At 39.1% G+C, this 22885-nt stretch overlaps 1 protein-coding gene across 1 annotated transcript; it reads left to right on the plus strand.

Moving 5' to 3' along the window:
- Positions 1-3625: 3625 nt before the first annotated feature.
- Positions 3626-21638, plus strand: LOC146463917 (actin-related protein 5-like). The gene is made up of 21 exons (XM_085083910.1): positions 3626-3653; positions 4049-4162; positions 4920-5008; positions 9366-9485; positions 10025-10136; positions 10294-10389; positions 12421-12514; positions 12964-13063; positions 13813-13929; positions 14649-14759; positions 15216-15293; positions 15435-15470; positions 15722-15817; positions 16676-16888; positions 17697-17814; positions 18100-18194; positions 18517-18611; positions 18734-18811; positions 19486-19603; positions 20344-20455; positions 21103-21638. Exons 1-21 carry the CDS (start codon positions 3638-3640, stop codon positions 21270-21272), a joined length of 2178 nt encoding a protein of 725 aa, XP_084940036.1. The 5' UTR covers positions 3626-3637; the 3' UTR covers positions 21273-21638.
- Positions 21639-22885: the final 1247 nt, after the last annotated feature.

Here is a 22885-nt window from a genome sequence, read left to right on the forward strand (position 1 = left end):
ATATCAACAGCATTCAGAACAAGTTTGAAGAACTAGCTGCAACCATCAACAAGATAAGCGCTCATATAGTGTTTGTCAGTGAAACAAAGATTGACGCTAGCTATCCTGACGAGCAATTTTCTATCCCTGGCTACGTACTTTACCGAAAAGATAGAAAAAAGGGCGGCGGAGGTATAATGGTTCTGGTATCATCTCTCCTACCTGAGAAAAGGCGTAAATTAAACCAGATAAGCATTACAAAACACTCGAACTCATAGCACTGGAAATGAAGACTGTCTTTGGAAATATTATTATTCTCGGTGTGTATCGTCCCCCTAGATCTGTGTGCGGCGACTACCGATTACTTCTTGAAAACGAACTCAGTCACGTCTGTAACTGGGCCAGCCTCCAAGGCAACTCTGTGATAGTAATTGGGGACTTAAATCTAGACAGATTGCGCCCTGACAAGCCCGAGGGAAAAATCCTACTGGATTTGGAAAATGAACAAGGTTTCGAATGTTTAATTACAAAACCCACAAGAGTAGAGAATCAAGGTGCTATGATCACGGAAACCTTGATCGACGTGTTACTTAGCAATAAGCCAGAACTCTTTAAACATTTTGGAAATTACTATCCGTCGCTAAGCGATCATGCCCTCATCTACGGTGTCTTAAAGGAGAGACTCAATCTAAGCAAGCCTTGAATCATCACAGCTCGGAGCTACAAACACTTTGAGCCTAATTTATTCAAGCAATGCCTATCAACTGCTCCATGGCATATTTGTCACCTGTTTGACGAAGTTGATGATCAGGCACACGCCTGGAATTTGCTTATGAATGATATTCTAGATGATTTGGCACCAATCAAAACAATGAGAGTTCGAGACACAGACGTTCCATTCATGACTTCTGAATGGAAAAGAGCCATCAGAGCAAAACGTAGGGCTACGGCAAAATTCCTGAAAAATAAAACGCAAGAGAACTGGGAGCTCAAGCGAAAAGCTAGAAATGAAGCAACTAAACAAAGAAGAATTGCCATCAGAGAATATTGGAAGAAAAAAGCCCAAGATCTCAAGACCAGACCAAGAGACTTCTTTAAAACTTTCAGACCGTTTCTCAACACAAAGGGGAATGCAAAAAACGGGGAGATTAAGTTAATTGTAGACGGAACGCTCGTAAGAGACCAGAAAAAAGTTGCTGAAGTGTTTGTCAGTCATTTCGCAACAATAGCTGATGATATAGGCGGTACTGGTGCCCAGTTGTCATCAACGGACGACTTTGATAACCACCCAAGCATCCAAAGAATTCGACAGGAAAGAAAGGACTTTACTACGATCAGTGACGTAACACCTGTCACTCAAGGTCAAGTCAAAACTGTCCTAGAGTCACTGGACACGAATAAGGCTACCGGCTGCGATGGCATTCCAGCAAAAATTATGAGAATAGGAGCTGAGGAATTATCTCAACCACTTGCTGACCTTTTTAACTCATGTATTCGGAATGTGTATGGCCGAGCGACTGGAAGCGTGGTGTTTGGACTCCTATTTACAAAAAAGAGGATAAGTGTTCTAAAGAAAACTACAGACCCATTACGGTATTACCATGCGTGGACAAAGTGTTTGAGCAACTTATTGGCATGCAAGTGTCAACTGCCTTTCAAGCTAATATTTATGAACAATCCTCTGCCTATCGAAAAGCACATAGCTGTGAAACGACCTTAATAAACTTGGTAGAAGAATGGAAACGAGCGAGGGACAGTAGACTCGATGTTGCTATCTTATCTACTGATATGTCTAAGGCGTTTGATTCGCTCCATCCACCACTGCTACTTAGCAAGCTCAAAGCATATGGCTTCCAGGAAGGCATGATACAGCTTTTGAACAGCTACTTATGCGACCGGAAATATCGAGTCAAAATTGGCAATCACACAAGCTCGTCCAGGACGATCAGTCGAGGCTGCCCCCAGGGCTCTGCCCTGGGTCCACTGATGTGGAATATATTTCAAAATGATTTATGCCTTTTCGTTAAATCGGGCTTGTCAATGTACGCAGACGACCATCAGATGTTCCACGTCGGGAACGATCGATCTAATGTTACCTTGGAGCTTAGAGAAACTGCGCGCAATGCCACTAACTGGTACGACTCCAACCTTCTGGCTGGGAATCTTAAAAAGTATCACACTATGAACATTGGTGACAGTTTAGACAAAAACGATGTCACACACACAATTTGTGTGAACAATGAAGTGATAAAAAGAGTAGATAAGCTCGAACTCTTAGGTGTAATCCTTGACTCGAACCTTAACTTCACTGATCATATCAGTTCAATCTGCAAGTAGGCCAGCCAAAGGACAGGAGTGCTTATGCGACTAAGAAATCTAATTCCTACAAGTGCCAAACTAGTGCTGTTTAAAACAGCGATTCTACCCTACTTGACGTATTGTCAATTAGTTTGGCAATTTTGTAAAGCCAGCGATTCGCGCAAAATAGAAAGACTCCAAGAGAGAGGCTTAAGGGCTGTGTATAAAGACCATCACGCGACCTACGCAGAATTACTCAAGAGGGCCCAGCTGCCAACACTAAAGAACAGACGCCTGCAAGATGTATGCACCCTTATGTATAAAGTCAAACACAAAATATGTCCAGCCTATATTAGCAACATTTTTGATACTCATAGCACTTCTTATTCCTTAAGACAAACTGATTTTAGTATTCCCAGATTTAATACAGTAACATATGGTCAACATTCCCTGCGCTACCTTAGACCAAAATTATGGGGAAAACTGCCTAAAAACATTAGATCCGCAAAAACTTTGAACAACTTTAAAATCGCTATAAGAAAGTTTGACGTCAGCTCTCTGTTGGACGACGGATGTATGCGTTGTTCTTGCTGTTCATCTATCTAGTTAATTGTCAAATAAATAATTTTTTAGGTGTTAATTAATGATAATTAATTATTAGGTTTTCTTAACTTTACTTAATCTTAGTTGAATAAATTTTACTTTACATTTTTTGTTAGTCTCCCCAATTAGTAGGGCACTCGTGCTCGGCTATTCAGATTGAGACTTAAATAAAGTTGTTGTTGTTGTTGTCGTTGTTAAATAACTGAGGAGAAAGTGCTGCCTTTGCTCTGCCATCTGCAAATGTTGGACTTTCTAGTCTTCTCGGATAAGGACGATAAACCGTAGGCCCCGTCTCACAATCCTTGTTTGTAAATAACTCTGTGGGACGTTAAAGAACCCACTCACTGTTCGCAAAAGTAGGGGATGTAGTTCCCGGTGTTGTGGTCTGGTCTTTGTGTGCATACTCTCATGGTTGGGTGGGTAACTGCTCGCGCATTTGATCATCACGTCATGTTAAAATGCGCGTTACAAGTACTCATGTCATTTCATTTCATAACTGGGTATGGGTCTGGACCCAAAATGATTCCGGTCTTCAAACTAAGACACTAGTTTCAAGGCCTTTTACCGTTGTTATAATCTGCGATCAGGCTTTTTTTTTTCGGGGGAACGTGAAAGTGTGGCAGCGCGAGAGTCGGCGGTCGGGAAAACTTTCGCGTTCCCCCGAAAAAGGCGCCTCGCCTCCGCGGTACAATGTGCGTCATCATATACAAAGTATTCAACTACCGCTGTACTGTTACATAGACGTCTCAAAAAGAAAATGGCGGACGATAATGGTAAGTATCGCATAAAGTGAGATCGATCCGTTCAAAAGCGAGAAAGAGTTTTCAAAAAATTACCACCTTTTATGAAAGTTTTAGGTTATATGAAAAGAGTTTTGCATGATTTTCAAATTGCTTTTGTTTACATTATCGCCAAAAAGACGAATCGAAAGCTGGAATGAAGTCGATCTGACAGTGTGATTTCGGCTATGGGACTTTTTAGACTTTCAAGCACCCGCCAATGTTTATGCTAGATGAATCGCTTATGGAGAATTTGAGGTTTCCTTGAACAATTTAATAGTACTACTTATATTCTAAGTGAAAAAGCATTCAAAACATCATTATTTGGTGGTGTAATTTTCAGTTCTGATTTACATTTTTTTGATCTGTATTTGACATTCCGTCCTTAGACTTTACAGATGATCGTATATTCAGGTTTCAAGACTGTGAAACATCACCAGAATGTTTTTATGACTATTCACCGAGCATTAGGGACAATGCTGTTCCACTTATTATTGACAATGGTTAGTACTTTTAGAATGTTTCTCATTAGCTTAATAGAGTCAATGCAAGTTGAACCAGTAGATGTTAGTCTGGCCGGTTACTGGTAAACTCGCCTATGCCAACTCGCCTACGCCTACTGGTGAACTCGCCTAGGTAGGCAAATTTAGAATATAGCATGCTTGTTTTGGTTCATGGATTAAAGAACCAGTTAGATAGAACATAAAGTTATAAAAGGCATACATTACTTGAGTGAACTTGCCTATGTCAGGAAGCAAAGTCGCCTACGTAGGCAAGCTGACAAGTTGTAGGCGAGTTTGCACGTAGGCGAGTTGACCGGATACCGTCTGGCCTGAGTTTGTACTGACCCTGTACCTTTATTTAGAGGGTTGTTACTTTATTGGTGTGACATGATATGAAGTGCTGGTGTGGATTTATTTAGTTCTGCAAAAATCTGGTGAATGTGAGCTAAACAACAAAAAGCGTATTTATGAAATCTGCAAAGGACAAAACATGGACCCCCCTTTTGGACCAAGTCCATGGACCACTTTTATGGACCTAGTCCATGGACCCCCTATTTTCCTACCACAAAAAACAACAATAACAATAACAGGAATAACAAAGAGGGGGTCCATAGACTAGGTAGATAAAAGTGGTCTATTGGCCCGGTCCAAAAGTGGGGTCCATGGACCCCAGGTCCATGTTTTGTCTTTGCCCAGTTCGGTTATGCTCTCATTCTCTCAACTGTTAATACGAATTTACCTTTCATTTGTCACTCAGGTGGACATTGTTGTCGAGCTGGGTGGGCCATAGACAACAAACCAAGATTAATCTTTCGAAACCTGGTTGCAAAGGCAAGGGGAAAGAAGGTGAGGCTATAGGCCATTTCTGAGTTGCTGTGAACCTCATTATGAAAGCGAGGCTAAGTGCAAAACTTTTCATATGAAAATAGGTTTTGTTTGCATATGTATAAAAACTAATTTTCATAACAAAAGCTTTGCAATTAGCCTCGCTTTCATAATGAGGTTCAAAGCAACTCGGAAATGGCCTATTAGATGGACTAAAGAGTAAACTACCCAGTAAACAAGGGTACAAGTTTCCCTATTATTTTTATTTTTTTTTATATTTTTTTTATTTCTCCATTATATTATAAATACAATCAAATAGAATCTTATGACTGCTAACTTAGATATAATGGCAGGAGATCTTAGCAAGCTCAATGAGCTTTTCTATAAAGATCCCCTTATTCAAGCTTAGACTAATTACAGGGCAGATGATGATTTATTATAATTCTAGATAGATTACTTCTAATACTTGCTTTGTCCTAAAACAAAACTAAAAACCTAATAACCTAAGATACTTTGATTTTGCACATATTAAGCCTTTGCGCTTCTCTTGAAAGAATAATTATTATAACCTGGTAATGATTTCAATTCATTTGGTAAATTATTCCAAATATGCGCCCCCCTATATTTTAGTGAAAATTTCCCATAATTTGTCCTTTTGTAATCAATATATACATTTGATGCTGAACGAGTATCATGACTATGTATATTCTTATTTAAAGTAAAGTAATTATTAAAATATTTTGGTAAATTATTGCTAAAGTATGAATACATAAAGAGTGCTATAAGATACATGTTTAACTCATATATATTAAGAATTTTCAGAGATTGGAATAGAGCCTTGGATTCATCATGATATTTTGAAAAAGTCATTAACCACACCAATTTTTTCTGTATGGTAATTATCGGTTTCAGCCTAGTTTGGTGAGTGCTTGTCCATATTATGCCACAATATGTTAGATATGGTTACACCATAGTGTTATATATTGTCTTTAGTGTTTGGATAGATAACACATGTCTAGCCTTGGCCATGATCCCTATCATTTTCGATATTTTTGTTGAGATGTGGTCAATATGCTTTCTCCAAGAGAGTTGGTCATCTATATTAATATTTATTATATGGCTGGCTCCGCGAGCGGGCAAGATGAGTCAAATCCTGCGCTGTGATTGGCTACCCGAGCGGGCAAGATGGAGCTATCTTGCCCGCTCGGGATTACCCGTTGCCCTTCCGCTTGGCATCGAAAGTTTAATCCCAACAACAATGCAATCTTTTCTTCGATTTTCTCGTTGTTTTCGGGGAAAAGACTCACTAAAAAGTTCGGTAAACTTTCTCAACATTTACCTAAAGGAAAGGAAAGAGAATGGAATCGTCCTGGTGTAGTGAAAATTTTGTTTCAGCTACAATGAATGTGAGTTGAATCGGTGAGTTGCTCTCATGTAGTATTTTAGATAGAGTTGATTTTGTAAAACTTATTTTCTCAAGTCGAGTGCCAAATTGATAAGTTTCCTAGGTTTGCAATGACTGTATTTAAATCATAGCGTAGTGGAAGTTGCGTTAAGTGTTTAGAGCAGTTCAGAAAAGTATTTTTTTTCAAGTTCGCCGAAGAAGCTCACGTTTTTAATTTAGCCGCGTCTTGCTTGTTGTAAACAACACAATCTTGTCAAAGTTTCGCCCAGTTTTCTGATTCACCCGCTCTTTTTTTCGGCTTATGTTTGCATATAATCTCAAAATCTATTGTTTCATTCAAGAATTAATGATTGGAAGCCGAAAATTGTGTAAAAATGTTTATTATTTACGCCACCGCGCGATCGGCTGAAAATGGCGAATTTGCCGGTTTCTATTAAAATCTTCCCGCTATTGCGAAAATCAAAATTTTTCGCTCTCAATAACTGTATACTCCCTTCAAGCCATTATAAAGTTAGAGCCGTAAGATAATTTAGGATTCCTTGTTTTCCACGATTACATGCTAATCCAAAAATGCACCGAAAATAAATCTTGCACCGGCCGGCTATGAAGTATTTCTTTCCGAGTAGAGCAGTTTCATGTCCTGTTTTGTTTTGTTGTTGTAGTTTGAACTTGAAGGTAAAGCCATATAATAAATCCTTTATTGACCAAGCTTGTTCGGTCAAGATGGCTGGATATTGGCCTCGTTCTTTTTTTGCGTTTTTATGGACCTCGACTTCGTCTCGGTCCATAAAAACGCAAAAAAAGAACTTGGCCAATATCCAGCCATCTTGACCTCACGCTTGGTCAATAACGCATATATATAAACCAAGAAATTTTGTGTAATTAACCCTATCAATCTGTTGATCATTTATTTTAATTTTAAAAACTTGGTCTAGTTTTTTTCTTTTAGTTTTAAATACCATGAAGTGTGTTTTCTTAACATTTAAAGAAAGCTTATTGCATGAAAGCCAAGATGTGATGTTTTTTAGTCCTTGGTTCATGGTGTTGTATAAAATATCAACATTTTTATGACTATAAAACAAGTTTGTGTCATCAGCAAACAGAAAAAATGATAACTTTTTTGAGCACCTTAGAGAAACAACATTAGACACTCGCCAGAAGAAATTTCACTAGCATCCTAGAGACTCACAAGACAGTTGTCTGTCTTAGCTTTAAATATCTGCTGCAGATGCAAGCTAAGCCACAAAATGATGGAGGTACATGTCAGCTCTAAGAACGCAATAGCTGTTTTTCAAATAAGCAGCAACTCAGAGAGCTAAAAGACGGTGCAACAAGCTATAGCTCTTGAAAGCGAGAGACAACAATGATAAGCTTTGTAAAGACGAGGATCTGTTAGACACTCATATCCGTGATAAACAAACATCCTGCGGCAATTGCAATCTTCCCGCAGCGATATACAATAGCATAAGCATGAATTCACGAGTAAAGTAATCCATGGATCCTGTGTCTTCACAGATAAAATTTATTTAGCGCTACCTGAAATCTTGCAGTTAATCCGAGCCGATAAACTTTTTAATTAACAAATGCCACAGAGCTAGCATACACAATGGCATATCAAAAACTAATTCTAATGGCTCAGAATGATCAGCAAGAAACCCTCCATTCAGTATATATGAGAATTCCCCCTCAAGATCAAGATAAACACCATTAAGCAGAGCGGTCGCATCACGTTTTGATCAAAAGGGAAGAATCTCATATACAAAAGGAAAATCGCTTAAAAACATGCTTGTAAAAGCAAAACTGAAAAGGCTTTTATCAAAACAACGGACACACAGTGGGAGTCGTGCAGGTCTGTCAACCCAATTTTAACATTTATGACATAAATTTCTGTTACATTTAACTCACCTATATCTTTCAACAGAATCAGGTTTGTACTAAAGACATCTTTCCAAAACTAATCAAAGCAATTTGTTGGCCACTGTTAGACATATTTTTGTTCAAACTTCATTATTAACAAGGTAACCAGTAAACTACGTAGTTGCTAAATTTGGAGCCAAAGTTTGCATCCTCTAACTGTAAGGATCTTTCTTCTAAATTATTGAGAGTTTGCACTCATGACAAACCATTAAATTTTAAAGACTTGGTGACTAAAGCATGAAATTTTTAATACCAAACTAAGGGCCTGTTTACTTGGAGGGAGGGTATAACCCTCCTAGAAGGGTTACCCTTTTAGAAGGGTCAAAAGATAGCCCTCCTTTACATGTGTAGGGTTATCCCTAGGGCTATCTCTGCCAACAAAGTTGTGGAAACCTGAAGCCATTGCATGGTAGCACTTCGTCTTGTACTCTTTGATATATTTGAGAAGCAGTTCCACGGCTTCAGGCATCTAGCCCATTTCTTCACCTTTTTTGATGAAGAGTCTGGTCGATTGGCCGCTTTTCTTTTCCCTTTCAATCTACATGTATTGTGTGGCTGATTAAGTACAGATCCATCTATCAAACCCTTGTTCTATTCCAGCCACCAAGCTGTTGCCCTAACTGTTGCCCTGACTTTCTGTATCGTTTGTGCTTGGATTTGCCACTCTTGTCAGCATAGTGCTCCAAATAATTCTCCAAGTTTGTAACCGCACGAAGCCATGTTTATAGTTGGCGGGAATGTGATGGTAATCTGATCACATAAACTTAACCATCCTAGGAGGGTAACCCTACCTCGAGCCTTTTCATGGCTTAAATAAAGAAAAAGTTGACCCTCCTAGAAGGGTAACCCTAGCAAGCAGATAGGGTTAGCCTTCTCCTAGGGTAACTCTACCTCACATGAAAACGCAACTGGGAAAAACAATAGAGGAGGGTTATAACCCTCCTAGAAGGGTAACCCTTCTACATGTAGGAGGGTTACTACCCTACATGTACATGTACCTCTGTGTAAACAGGCTGTAAGAATACATTATTTGTGGCAATTACTCATTTTTAATAGGATGGTGACTCTTCTGGAAACAGCTACTCTGTTGGAAATGATATTGGCAATCTTGAGATGGTCAGATGGGCGTTACGCACTCAGTTTGATAGAGACGTGGTCACGCACTATGAGTGTCAGGTAATGGATATGTTGTGGTTTAAATTTTTTCAAACCAGTTTAATTTTTATTTTCCTTTGTGCAATATTCATTACCATAGTCTGAGACAAAGGGAAATAGAAATCAAACTGATTTGAAAATTTTCAATCCATAAAACATTTTGAACCACAGCAGATACTGTACTTGTAATGGGATTCATGTTGGCTCTTCAAAGATCTTAAAAAGTTGTAATTAATGCTGAGATGTCTCTTGACTATTTTGTATTTTTGTTTCTCACAAATTAAAGTGCAGAAATACAGATCTAATTGTAGCATGGGTAATAAATCATTATGCATTTCTGCTTTGTTTTGTCAGTGAAAACACCTTATCAATGTAGACTACCTTTTCTCAGGCTCGAAGTTTATTATAGTAGCAAGAAACGTGACTGTGCTAATAATTAATAATACCAGTCCTGTTATTTTGATATTGCAGTGAACAATGATGAGTGGGTATCCCTCTTGATAGATATCATTACATGGTCATGTCAGTAGATGCCTAATTTTTTTTTTTTTTTTTTTCAGGAACAAGTGTTTGATCATGTGTTTAGTCACCTTGGAATCAACACTCAAGGAAGTGTCAATCATCCCATTGTTCTGACAGAACCTGTGTGTAACCCTAACTACTGTCGACAATGTAAGTGAACTACAAAAAGATATTTGCAAGAAAATTAACAATGTTGATTAATGATAAATTATAATTTCATGAAAATCAAGTTTTTCATTTCAGTCTTATTGAACGCAAACATTTTGTTACAGTGTAATAAATAAATGCATTGTTTGTATAATTACAGCCATGTCTGAGCTGTTGTTTGAGTGTTACAACGTTCCAAGCGTGGCATATGGCGTTGACAGCCTGTTCAGTTTGTATAACAACCTTCCAGATTCAGGTCAGTATTGTATCATTCTTTTGTTCAACTGCTAAAAGGTACATGGAAAAGTGATAGTACAATTTCCTAGTGGTCATAATAACAATAATTATACTGATAACAATTAATAACTACTGTATGTGTATTTTTATACAGGATAATCCCTGTCTGAACATGTAAAACAACACTGATATCAGAGAGGGTCTTGTTAGGATAGTGTCGCTGATTAGTAAGCTAATTATAGGCTAGCCAGAAGATTGACACTAAAATAAAGGTGTTATTATTATCATTATTATTATTATTATTATTATTATTATTATTATTATTATTATTATTATTATTAAAAATACAAGGAAAAAGAAATCCATATCTGATTTTAAAGTGTCCGTCTTACCCCTCCCCCAACTAACTGATGGGGTGGGGGTGGAGACTAATTCTTGGAGGGGCTTATAATATTATTGGAGTGGCAGTATGTTCAATACAACTACATTGCATGGACTATTATTTATCTGGCATTCAGTAGAATCCTTTGCTTGACTCAGTGTCAAAGAGATTTTGGCCTTTTTGAAAAAAAACATGCAACACTGCACACACTTCAAGAACACTAAGAGCTTGAGAAATCTACTAAATTCTTAAAAGGAACAATAAATTATTCATATTAATCGGTTGTAGTACATTTGGAAATGAAAATGTGAGAACTCGATAAAAGTTAGGCTGCAACTTATTCTGACCAAGTCCATCTTTGTCCAGCAACACTCATCAACAGGGTTGGTATGCTGGGGTGTAATAATACATGTTAATGTAACAGAACTGGACAGTTTTTGTATCATTACAAAAGACGACGTCTCAGCCTTCCATGACACATTAAATTCAATTGATACAAACATCTCGTTTACCATCGAGACCGAGTGTAACGGAAAGATTCCCTTTCTCGACACTCTGGTCTCCCGTAGAAATGGAGTCATCGCTGTTGATGTTTACAGAAAGCCCACCCATACAGACAGATACTTAGACTTTAATTCCCATCATGACAGTCAACACAAGGCCAGCACAGCATCAACTCTTCTGCACAGAGCCCTAAATCTACCCAATTCCTCCGAAGGAAAAAAGCGGGAGCTTAATTATGTCCATGCAGCTCTGGAGTCAAAAGGTTATCCACCTAAGTTTATCCAAAACATACAGGCAAAAAAACCCGGCTCGACAACAAATGTATCCCCAGAGGAACTTGTTGGAATGTTTTTTAAGATGGTCGAATCAACCGAATCACACAAGTCTTTCGCTTCTCTCCCTTACATCAAAGGAGTAACTGAACCTTTGACATGTATCCTCAAAAAACACGATGTCACAGTTGTAAACAAACCATTTACCACACTACAACAACAGTTCCCAGCTCCGAAATTTCGATCTTCCATGGAATCGCAGACTAACGTCGTGTACAAAATTCCCTGTACAAATTGTTCGTGGTGTTACATTGGGGAAACCGGCAGAGCTTTTAATACTCGAAAAAAAGAACATTTGAGGAACATTAAAACTGGGGCCAAAGGTTCTAGAATTTCTAATCACGCCTGGTCCAACAACCATGTCATTGATTTTGAGAACGCGTCAATTATTGACAAAGGCACCTTTAGAACCAGAAAAACATTAGAAGCGTGGCATACCAAAGTGACACCTAACGCAGATAACAATTCTTGCCCGTTACCTGGGCAATACAACATTCTTTTTAACAAACATTCACAATTATTTACATTCTTTTTATTATTTCGCAATTCACATTTTTGTTTAAGAAGTTTTTTCTCATCGCTTTCTCATCACTCATTTTACCCGTCGAAGACTGCAGTTCGGGCAGTCGAAAGCTCGTAGTTTTTAATCTTTTTAGCCAGAGATCGCTTTTTTAAATTTTAACTATGTTTCATCCTGGCTACGGCCCCTCAATATTTTTATGGACTGTTATTGTTCGGTTTCTCTTAATAGAGAAACTTTTTTAGGTCTTTGAAATTATAGCAAACCCCTGTAATACTTCCCCTCTAAATACTGTACCTTACCTATTTACAGAAACAGTCACTGCTCTGGTAGTGTCATCAAGCTGTCAAGTGAGTCATGTTTTGCCCGTTGTTAGTGGAAGACTTGATGCCAGTAACTGCAAGAGGTTAGTAAAGCACTGCCAACTCCCCAGTAATGGATAACTCTTTATTTAATGCAGGCAGATCTCATGTTAGTCTTTGCTCTTCTTCCGTTTTTATGCACTGATAATATCTCCCTAACATGGAAGGCTCTTTGTGACACACACAGTATCAATGAGTTTTTTGAACGGCTTCAAAAACATTCCTGGAAAAGTGTGTGTCAAGAGAGTTCATAACAATGATGCTTTTGTGAACGTTGGAAATTAGCATACGAGAAAAACATTAAACACCGCATACTAATAAGGAGGAAGTTTTATCGGATATAAAACCACTGCAAGTGACGTTTTATCGACCATTATTTTGGTAGGTCACTGGGCTTATGAATTATTAATGAGTTTTTGAAGTACTGATAATATCTCCCTAATATTGATGGTAAATTAATTAAAACTGCTATTTACAATGTCATGTTGCACAGGATAAACCTGGGTGGAGCCCATGCAACTTGGTACATGCAGAGATTGTTACAGCTGAAACACCCTCACCATGCTACACAGATTACACTTTCAAGAGCACAGGTGAATATTCCAACTGTGTTTGATACCTTCTATCTACTCTAAAAACCTCTTTGCCTTATTACTCTATTGTCCAAAGTCATTTCTGGTACATAGACAAATAATAAACTAATTATTAGTTTTCAACATACAATGTAGAGTTTGCTGTATCGTATACAGAAGCAAATATCTTTGTTACAGTAAGTGTGTCACAGGAGATTTGCTCCTGTAGACCAGGGGTACTTACCATTTACATGGAAAACCCAGAAATTCCAGTTGGAAAATGAAAATGGTATGCATCATTCCATTAATTTGGAGTACTTCTGAAATTATGGGCTTCTGGTCAAAGTGATGCATTTTTGTTACTCCTTTTGGGATTTACAGCTGATGTCCATATATATTGCATTTTATCCAGGATATTCTGTTAAGATAAGCTAAATCATTTCATATTTATGCCAAAAATTTCCATCCAGGTGGTTTGCGTTAATGGTAAGCACCACAGGCATTCATAAATAAGACGTAACTTTTCAATAATAATTGTATGATGCTCTTTCTGGTGTTGCTGATGGATTTTCATATCCCGGCCAAAAATTAAAGTTGAAATAACCTTAGTTGTGTCTACAATGTAGATTACTCACAAATGCTCAGCAGTGCACTTACTGGTGAGCAAAATTTGCAGATTGACAAAGTCCCTGACTGCTTGTGTTTTTGTGCACACTAACTGAGCAACATCCTTGTGCTTGAGCTCAACTTCTTCCGTCATTGTGTTGCAGGAATTAGTTCATGGTCACACTTCCATGGCAGTAGATTACTCCAAGGAGCTGGAAGAGTGGGCATCATCCGACTATTATGATGAACATGTGCATAAAATTCAGCTGCCATATGCTCAGGTAGGATAAGCTACATCGTAAATATATATTTAGTTCATGTCACCTGCAAAAAAAGACAGAAAAATTGAAGGGCTTATTAAGCATAATTTTAAAAGTAAACATATTTAAGCTTAAGCTTGCATAATATTATTTTTAAAGTACTGATTAATTTAGTTAGATCTCTTCAAAATCTCAGTGAAAGAAATGTGTAAGCAAGTTTGATTGCCTAATTCACAAAGTGCTGTTCAACAAGAACCAGACTGACTCTTCTCCCATGAAACGGTTTATTTGACAATTATGATTAATATATTTTTTCTAGCGTTATGCATGTTACCTTTTTGAACTTTACTGGGCACAGGACTTTTGTTTCACTGTCTATATATTATGTACTGTATCTTCGTAGTGTTCATTTTACCTTAATTTTGGTGTATAGTCATTTTTTTTTTTTAGCTTCTTATGGATTAAATTAAGAACATTTAGTAATGTAATTAATTTAGGTAGATACATGACTCAATGTGAGGTGAATGGAAATGAGCTGCTACCATGTCTAAATGAAGTTTACTGCCACTGCTGTTGGTCTGTCCACTCTAGTCTGCAGTGCATATAAAATAGTGTTAGCCAGGCAAAATATTTATGGATAACTTTTGTTGATCTACTCTAATGTTTTAACAGTGGAGAAAGTTCAGCTGTCCACCTAACAAGGTCTCAACATTTTTTGGTGTTGTGTGTTTACTGAACAGGTCCAGACACCTCAAAACAGCGGCCCCAAGAATGAAGAAAAGGAAAAGTTGAGGAGGCAGAAACAGGGAAGAAGGCTGCAAGAAATAAATGCCAGAAGAAGGGAGGAAAAGGTATCATTAATATTTACCTGCAGGCTTGTATTTTTTATGACCACTAACTGAGAAGAGACCTGGTTGGTCTTTTTGTTTTTGCTTTGGGCTTTTGAGCTGAAAATACAGTGCAGTGTATGTACCCCTGAGCATCCTGTCGTTTTATCAAACGCAATGCCAACTCAGGCATAAACTGGAAGGCCTGAGAAACTAGGGTTGTCATTAAGCCTTGGAGAAGCCACAGTTTGTTAGGGTGCATAATATAAGATGCTTTTATTTAGCCAAGCATGAAGAGCAAGAAATCAAGCGTGATGCGCGAGCAATCAGAGCGTGCTACTGAATGATGCTCCATGGCCGCTGAGCTAATCAAAACCCTGGAATTGCATTAACCATTGATCCAGGTTTCAATAAGTGCAGTTACATGTATGCTGTTATTGCACTATTCACGGTTTGTGAATGCTTGTATCTTGTTCTTAGCTTGCAGAGGAAGAAGAAAGACTGCAAGATCTAATGAACGTCCAAGCACTGGAACTTGAAGACAACAAGGAATTCCAGGTGAAATAAGTGTACCTGAATATGATGCATTTACATGTACATGTAGGTGTTGTTATCCCAGACAGATTAGCTGCTTTAGTTTAATAGCAAGCATACTTTTGTGTCTAGTTTCTAAAACTAAATTCTTTTATTTCTTTACAGAGATCGTTAATACAAGCAGGTTTTCAGAGCCCTGAGGTAAATTCTACTAGTCATTGTCTAGCTTACCGTCTGTCTGTCTGTCTGTCTGTCTGTCTGTCTGTCTATCCCTTTTTCTGTCCAGCGGTCTGTCTGTCTGACAGACCGACTTTGTATGTCTGTATATCTGTATATCTATTTGTATATCTGTTAGACATACAAAGTCATTAGAAGTTCTAATTAGTTTCCTTATCTTTTCGTCTGCCATGATTTCAATTTTCACGTGAAGGTTTGTTAACTTTTTACGTCAGGCGCTACAGACGGCCATAAAGAATCTGACAGCTTCTATCAGAAAACGAAAGGACAAGATTGTGGCAATGCAAACAGCTTTGGAACTGGACTCCGAGGTGAGCAACGAATGTTGACTTTTTAGCCTTATCAATAGAGCCCATCACAGCCTATAACACTTTAATAGGGGCCGGCATTGTGTGTTCTTGTTAACGTCCTTGGAAATTCACTATGCAAAACTTCACGTACCATTGAATTTATACCCTGCGAGCAGGCTTTATTTTCGTTTCGCGAGCGACCAAATAGGAGGAAATCTTAGGCATCCTTCAGTCAAAGTTGAACATGTATGCATCCTAGTTGTTCTGGCCGTCTGCTCTCCTGGGTTCTGTAACGCACGCGATGGATCTAGCGAGCCGCGAGAAACGCGGGTGCGGAGGGAAGGAAGAAGCAAGGCTCGCTTTTTTCCCCAATCCCTCCTCGTTCACTTATCAAATTTGCATAATTTAACCGTCACTTTGCGCGCGTGATCTGAGGGGAAAAGTACGACTGCTCGCAGTCTAGCTCTGCTGGAATAGCGTTACTTGAAGCTGGATAGACCAATGATGGAGTAACAGTCTCTGTCGCAAAGGTAGCATCTGTGGATAGTCTCTGAACTGTTGGAGTTGAAGCGCTCTTTCCTTCGCTGCTCGGGGGAAATCGGAGCGCTGCTACACTATACAACAGCCCTTTTCTGAGTTGTTGTGAACCTCACAATGTAAGCAAGGCTAAGTGCAAAGCTTCATACGAAAATTAGTTTTGTTTGCGTATGAATAAAAACTAATTTTCATCATAAAAACTTTGCACTTAGCCTCGCTTTTATAATGAGGTTCAAAGGAACTCGGAAATGGCCTAGTGGCCCTGATCGCAGGTTATTAAATTTGCCTTGTAATTACTTTCTCAAAACTCAGAGCTTGCCTCCATTCTGTTTTTCTCCTTAGGTAAAAGAGAAAGATGAAATCATTGATGTCGTATCTGAGCAGCCGGTTGAAAGCAAGAAGAGACAGCGGATTCCCAAAGGAGCGGCAGAGGATAAGAGTGGGAAGAGATTAAAAGAAGAGAAAAAACAAGAATTACAACAGAAGAGCCAAGAGGACGTACAGCGAGAGGAAACGTTCAAAACATGGCTGACGGGTTTACATAGGAGGAGAAAGGTATGTGCTTGTTTTAAATGTCGTAGAACTGATCCTTGTGGTAAATTCACCTTACCGAAAAACATTGCGACTGGTACATTTACCCACAATTCTTAGCGTACGAAATCCCTAAACTGAAACGCTCATAAAAACGCACGCTCAGAAAAGTTCTAGAAACTTCGAAACAAGCATACGCGATGTTTGTTAGTACAGGGACGAATTTCGCCAAAAAATAAAAAAAAAATTGATTTTCTATGTGCCTTTTGGCTGCGTTAGGTTTGCAAGGTATTGTGGTAAAATATACAGCCGCCATCATATTCCGTATGGTTGATTGATGCCTTCTCTCAGTTAGATTATAAATTAATATACAAGTGATTTTAAAACAAATGCATTCACAGGATACTGCAAAACGTCCCGCGATTGCGTGGGACGCCGGACCTCAAACAGAAGGAAATAGAAACGTTTTTTTTTTTTTTTTTTTCAGGGTAGAGGAGGGGGCGGGTGGGGTTGTTTTCTTGTAGCTTGTAAACTTCGTACCTAAAAATAAAGCCTACTAATTTGGCGAGGGGGGAGGGGGGTGGTGCACCGTAAAGGGTTTTGTGTTAGCTTTACGAGTAAATTACTTTAATATCCCGGCGTTGACTGGTTACTCGCATGTGGCAATTGAAATTCTCCGAGAACAAACAAAAAAAGATTTCAGTTTTGGTGTCCATATTTGATTGTTAATGTAAAACCTGATGACTGTTCCTTGGGGCTGATAGTTTTGAAATGAATTGTATCTTGCATTCGTTGTCGCTTTCAAAACTCAACACGTTTTGGGGTTTGTTAGGAAATACTTGATGCTCGCCAACAGCGCGCACAGAGAAGAGAAGAACTGGCCAGCAGACGAAGCCATGCATCGCTCGAGAGAATGAGAATTTTATCGCAGCTAGCGTATGATCCCAACGGTATGTAGCTTCTACCATAAATTGCCCACTTGTGTTTCTGTCGTGGGACTATCAGTTGGTAGTTTCCAACGGACAATTTGGCGTTCTTAAACAAATATATTGCCTGCTTAAATCAATAATAAATGCTAACAACACCGGCCCATCCTCATTCTATTGCTAATATCCAGGAATTGCGGTCTTTGTTGCAATAGCGAACAAGGTGGATGTTAGAAATTTCATTCTATATTTGTGGCCCGGACTTGCTCCCAGAGTTGTGGTTGATTGAAGGTTTTTTATTTAATATAGTTCGTGACGATGGCACGACTAGAAGCACGCATAAGAAACCAAAAGAAGATACATTTGGACAAAATGACGAGGACTGGATGGTGTACAGATCCATTGTGAGTATGAAACAGCTCTCGTGATTATTAATAAACTGGTACCGGTAAGAGATTCAAAAATTGTATTTAGTGCAAAAGTGTGTGAGTGATTCAAATATCTTCCAAAGTAAGAAGTAAATTATGCTGCTGCTGCTAATGATGATGATGATGATGATGATGATGATGATGATGATGATGATGATGATGATGATGATGATGATGATGATGATGATGATGTTGATGTTGATGAGGACGAAGAGGAGGAGGAGAAGGAGGAAGATGACGATGGTGATAATGGTAATGATTAGATGAATTTTAAACATGTTTGTTTCTTCTCTTGTAGAACAAAGATGCAGGTGATTCTGACAGCGAGAAGGAACAAGAAGAACTCAACGAGTTACAAAATTTACTCAAGAAGCATGATCCGGATTTTTCAAAGTGAGCGCGGGTTCGCCAGAAAGATTGTTATATTTGAACAACTGCCAGATTGAACTAACCCAGTTTAAGGTATACCACAGGTCAGAATTTATTTTCCAACGAATGTTTCTTTTCTAAAACAGGCGGTTTGGAGGCAAACCAGAAACTGCTGTTGATTGGGCGGAGTATTATCAGCTGCACCTTGGAGTAGAAAGAATAAGGTGGGAAAAAAGACTAGTAAGCTGCAAACTGTACGTATTTTAACGCAAGCTCGTTTGGCGAAATGCATTTCAAGTTCTTTGCAATTTGGTACGAGCGTAAATATTACGGATTATTGACCCCTCGCGCCTCCAGTCGTACGTCGTGCATCGATGAATCGAAACAAAGATTGAAACTGAATATTGTTTGCAGTCTAAAGAAAGACAGATTATCTTTTCTAGGAGAGCGAATGAGGAGAGACGAGAGAGGCATTTTTTTCTCTTATCACCTCCCCTTCCGCTTACAACGCTTTCTACTAAGAATTTTGGGGGAAAAAACACTTGCCCAAACGACTTGTCGGCACAACTGACGGTTTCCATCTTTTTATGGAGTCTTTGGAACACGGAGAAGCTTCGAGTTTCTCCCTTTTTGTGTGATAGTGGAGAGAGACTCAAGCCGCGTTGAGCCTCCCCCAAAAACAGAAGGCAAGCATCTCAGGTATCTTTTTGTACGAGTTGACCCGAAAATTGTTGTTTTTCAGATTGTTAAGATTAATTTGTAAGATTCTTAGTGTTGTAGGTAATTGTATCTTTTAAGTAACCATTGTAAATTTTAAACGCAGGGCCGTTATGGATACCAGCCTCGTTGCTGAAAAGGTCACCCTGCCTTAATACAGTTACATTTACATACTTTGCAGAGTTGCTGAGATAGTGTACCAACCGTCCATGCTGGGTATTGAACAGGCTGGCATAGCAGAGACTATAGACTTCATTCTCAACCACTTTTCCGCAGAATTACAAGCATCTTTAGTACAGGTACAAATCAAAAAAAGAAACGTTTTAAACTCAGATCTCATTGAATTGAATTCACACCTTTATCACGTTAGCATGTGAAAAGGATAGTCATAGCTTGGGACGATAGAACGAGGCTGTCTTTCCAGGCCGTGCCATTCATCAACAGACGAAGCAGGACCCAACTGAGTGTTTTACGAAGTACTTTGTGTACTTGGGGTTATTTTGGTAGGTTAACTCAAACGCCGGCTTCCCCCGTCTTCTAAGATTTTCATTTCCCAGAGAAGGTCTATATCGAGGTTGGGGCCAGTCTACACTGATGCGTTCTCGTTAGTCCCCGTTTTCATCTCGCCGAAAACGTAGCACAATATCTTGGTCCACACTAGCGATATGGAATCGTTTTCACCTGTCCACACTAAATTGTTCAAAAACATAAAAATGATTAGGAAATGGAGTTGCGCATGCGTAGATGCTGGGATTTGGACTGGAACTGATGTCGTATGACGTTATTAATTTATGTGATCATTTCACCTGTCCGCAGTTAAAACGATACGTTGTCAAAATTCTCCATTTTTGTCTCCACATTAGTGTACACGGGGCCTAGGGTGCGGTGTTCCCCAGTGTAGCTATCAACATCTCGACTGGCGTATGCTCTTGTTTCCTTTTTTTTCTTTCTACATTTTTCCGAATCAAATCCCCAGAGTAACTGATTTTAATTCAGCCCAGTGTCTTTTCGATTATATTCGATGTGCTCCTTCTTTCAGAATATATTCGTAACAGGAGGAAACACAAAATTTCCGAACTTCCAAGAACGCTTGGAGAGGGAGCTCCTGGCCATTCGACCATTCCAGTCCACATTTAAAGTCTTCACAGCAGGTTTGTAATGTTTCTCGCTATATATTGCAGCGCTCACATCTGACGAAATTCTGCATTTGAGAAAGAAGGTGCTGTGCTCTTTCCTTCAAATCTTAGCAACCGTTCAGATTTTTAGGGAGGGAGGAGGGGAGAGCTTTCCCCACCACTCCAGTGATTGCTCGCCACCCCCTCCCCCGATGGGTTACACTTGACACTCTATTAATGGTTTCTCTGGTCACAAGTGACAAACGTCTCGTCAACTATTGGTCAGTCAACCCCCCCCCCCCCACCCCCTCATATCGAAGCTAACTGCTTTCGCATGATCTCCTCAAATACCACCAGACCAGTAATCTCGCTGAAAATGGCTAAGCTGGCGTAAAAGAAAATATAAGATAAAGAAAAAAAATCATAGTTTAGTAATAGAGCCTCGGAAATAGTAGGATTAGAAAGAAGGGACAGATACCTTATTTGCCACTGATATTTAGTCATTGTGCCCAAAATGCCACAAATTGCACAGGCTGTGATAAAGACTTGCTACAGAAACATGTCTCATGTTAATCTGCATCGTTGAATGAATTCTTTCTTAAATTACTTTTCTTGCTTGTTGTTGCTGTTTCGTTTGTTTGATTTTCTCCTTTTACTTATTTTAAACCCGTGTTTGTCTTTAGCTAACCCAGTGCTGGACGCTTGGTTGGGAGCTCGCAAGTGGGCTAGGCTACTAAACAGTAACCTACAATCAGTGAGTGTCACCAGGGAGGAGTATGACGAGAAAGGAGGAGAATATCTGAAGGAACACTTCGCTTCAAACCGTTACGTATCCACCCCTCCCCAGTCATAACAAACACTAATCGATGTCACCGAGGAGGGTACTGCGATAATGAAAAGAACATTACTTGAAGCCTTTCTTCCTCCTCCCCCACCACACAGACGTTTCAGATAACCGAAGCTGCGGGGTACAGAGAATATGTGCTCACCCCTCCGCTGCCACGACTGCTGCGGCTTGATTTCAAACAGATATCTCAGCATAAAGCGTGTTCAAAACATGCTATTTGTTTATTTTCAGAAGTTTGTATATTCAAAGGAAAAATTAGCCTCGAAATGTTTTCACAAAATATCCTCCCTCGTCTCGCCAGCGACTACCTTATGAAAAAATAAAAGAATCCTCTCCTGGAAATGTATTATTGTAAATAAATAAAAACGTCTAGATTGTTTTCACGAAATTCTCCATCCGTTCAGATCTTTAGCCTAAAATATTTTCTGCACCATTCCTTACTAACAAAAACGTTACTTAAACATTTCTTGTACCCATAGCTTTCCATAGTTCTCTATTTAACAAATAGATTCCATTTTGCCGTGCGTCTCAGTGTACTCTGATAACACACAGATGACGTCAAAACGTGGTGAGAACAAAGAAGTACGCTACGAGCCGCAGGCGAGTAGCGTGACTGATGTTCTTACCACGTTTTGACGCCCTCTGTGCGTAAATCAAGACATTTCAACACATTTCTTGCCTGAGCCCTGAGCTGAGTCAAAAACTTTCCAGCAAACTCAGTTTTAGACTACTACACACATGCAATTGTGATCCTCTAAATAAGAGTATAATCCGAAAGAAATTCACTAAGAATACTTTCAAACGTAACCTTTATTCCAGAAGGAAAACCTGACCCCAAAATATTACAGCATGTAAGTCGCTTCGCTGCGATTTGTAATCGATTACTCGCCATTACCGGATTTCTAGCGGAGACATATTTTGTCAAATATTTGCTTCCTTTTCATGCATGTCACGACATAGTTCTAGCTTTTTTGTCCTGGTTGAGGTCACTCTCAACTGTCTTTGTCCAATGTTTTATCGGGCAGCTTTCCTGTCCTGCGAAAATTGTCTAAGTTTGTCCGCTACTCGCCGAAACAGTTTGCAAAACTTTGTTCACCAGTCACTCTGCCTGGACTCTAGACTCTGATCACGTGCGCCGGTCACACCACCCGATGACGTCAATCATCCGTCTATACTGTAATCACAAACTTCGCTACACCAATCAAAACGCAAGTTTTACACTGTTCATCGTATAAACTCTACTAGTTTATAAACTCGTCAAAATATCCTTGCATTTCAGGCTAAAACTGGCCTTGTTTCTCGCGCCAGCATAATGAAATTCACGTATCAGTTAGAATCGCGCCATTTTAGTACCCAGTCGCAGCGCGCCAAATTACTGTATGGAGTCACCTTAAGGTGGCCGAACACATTTTTCTACTCAGGTGTTAGTAAACGTTATTTGCAAAATACGTACTTCTGGACACCCGAAATTAATAAAAAGGGTACAAGACTAACCAGGAAGGAAAATATTTTGATACTTGTTGCTGAGCTAGGTACCGTTGCCATGGTATCGCGGCGAGCTATTAACCGCCCACAAGTAATAGGTTTCCTTTATATTTAGAAAATGCACTCGTTAGGTT

This window comes from Pavona decussata, unplaced genomic scaffold, assembly GCF_977016875.1.
Source record: "Pavona decussata unplaced genomic scaffold, jaPavDecu1.1 SCAFFOLD_174, whole genome shotgun sequence".
Taxonomy (NCBI): Eukaryota; Metazoa; Cnidaria; class Anthozoa; order Scleractinia; family Agariciidae; genus Pavona; species Pavona decussata.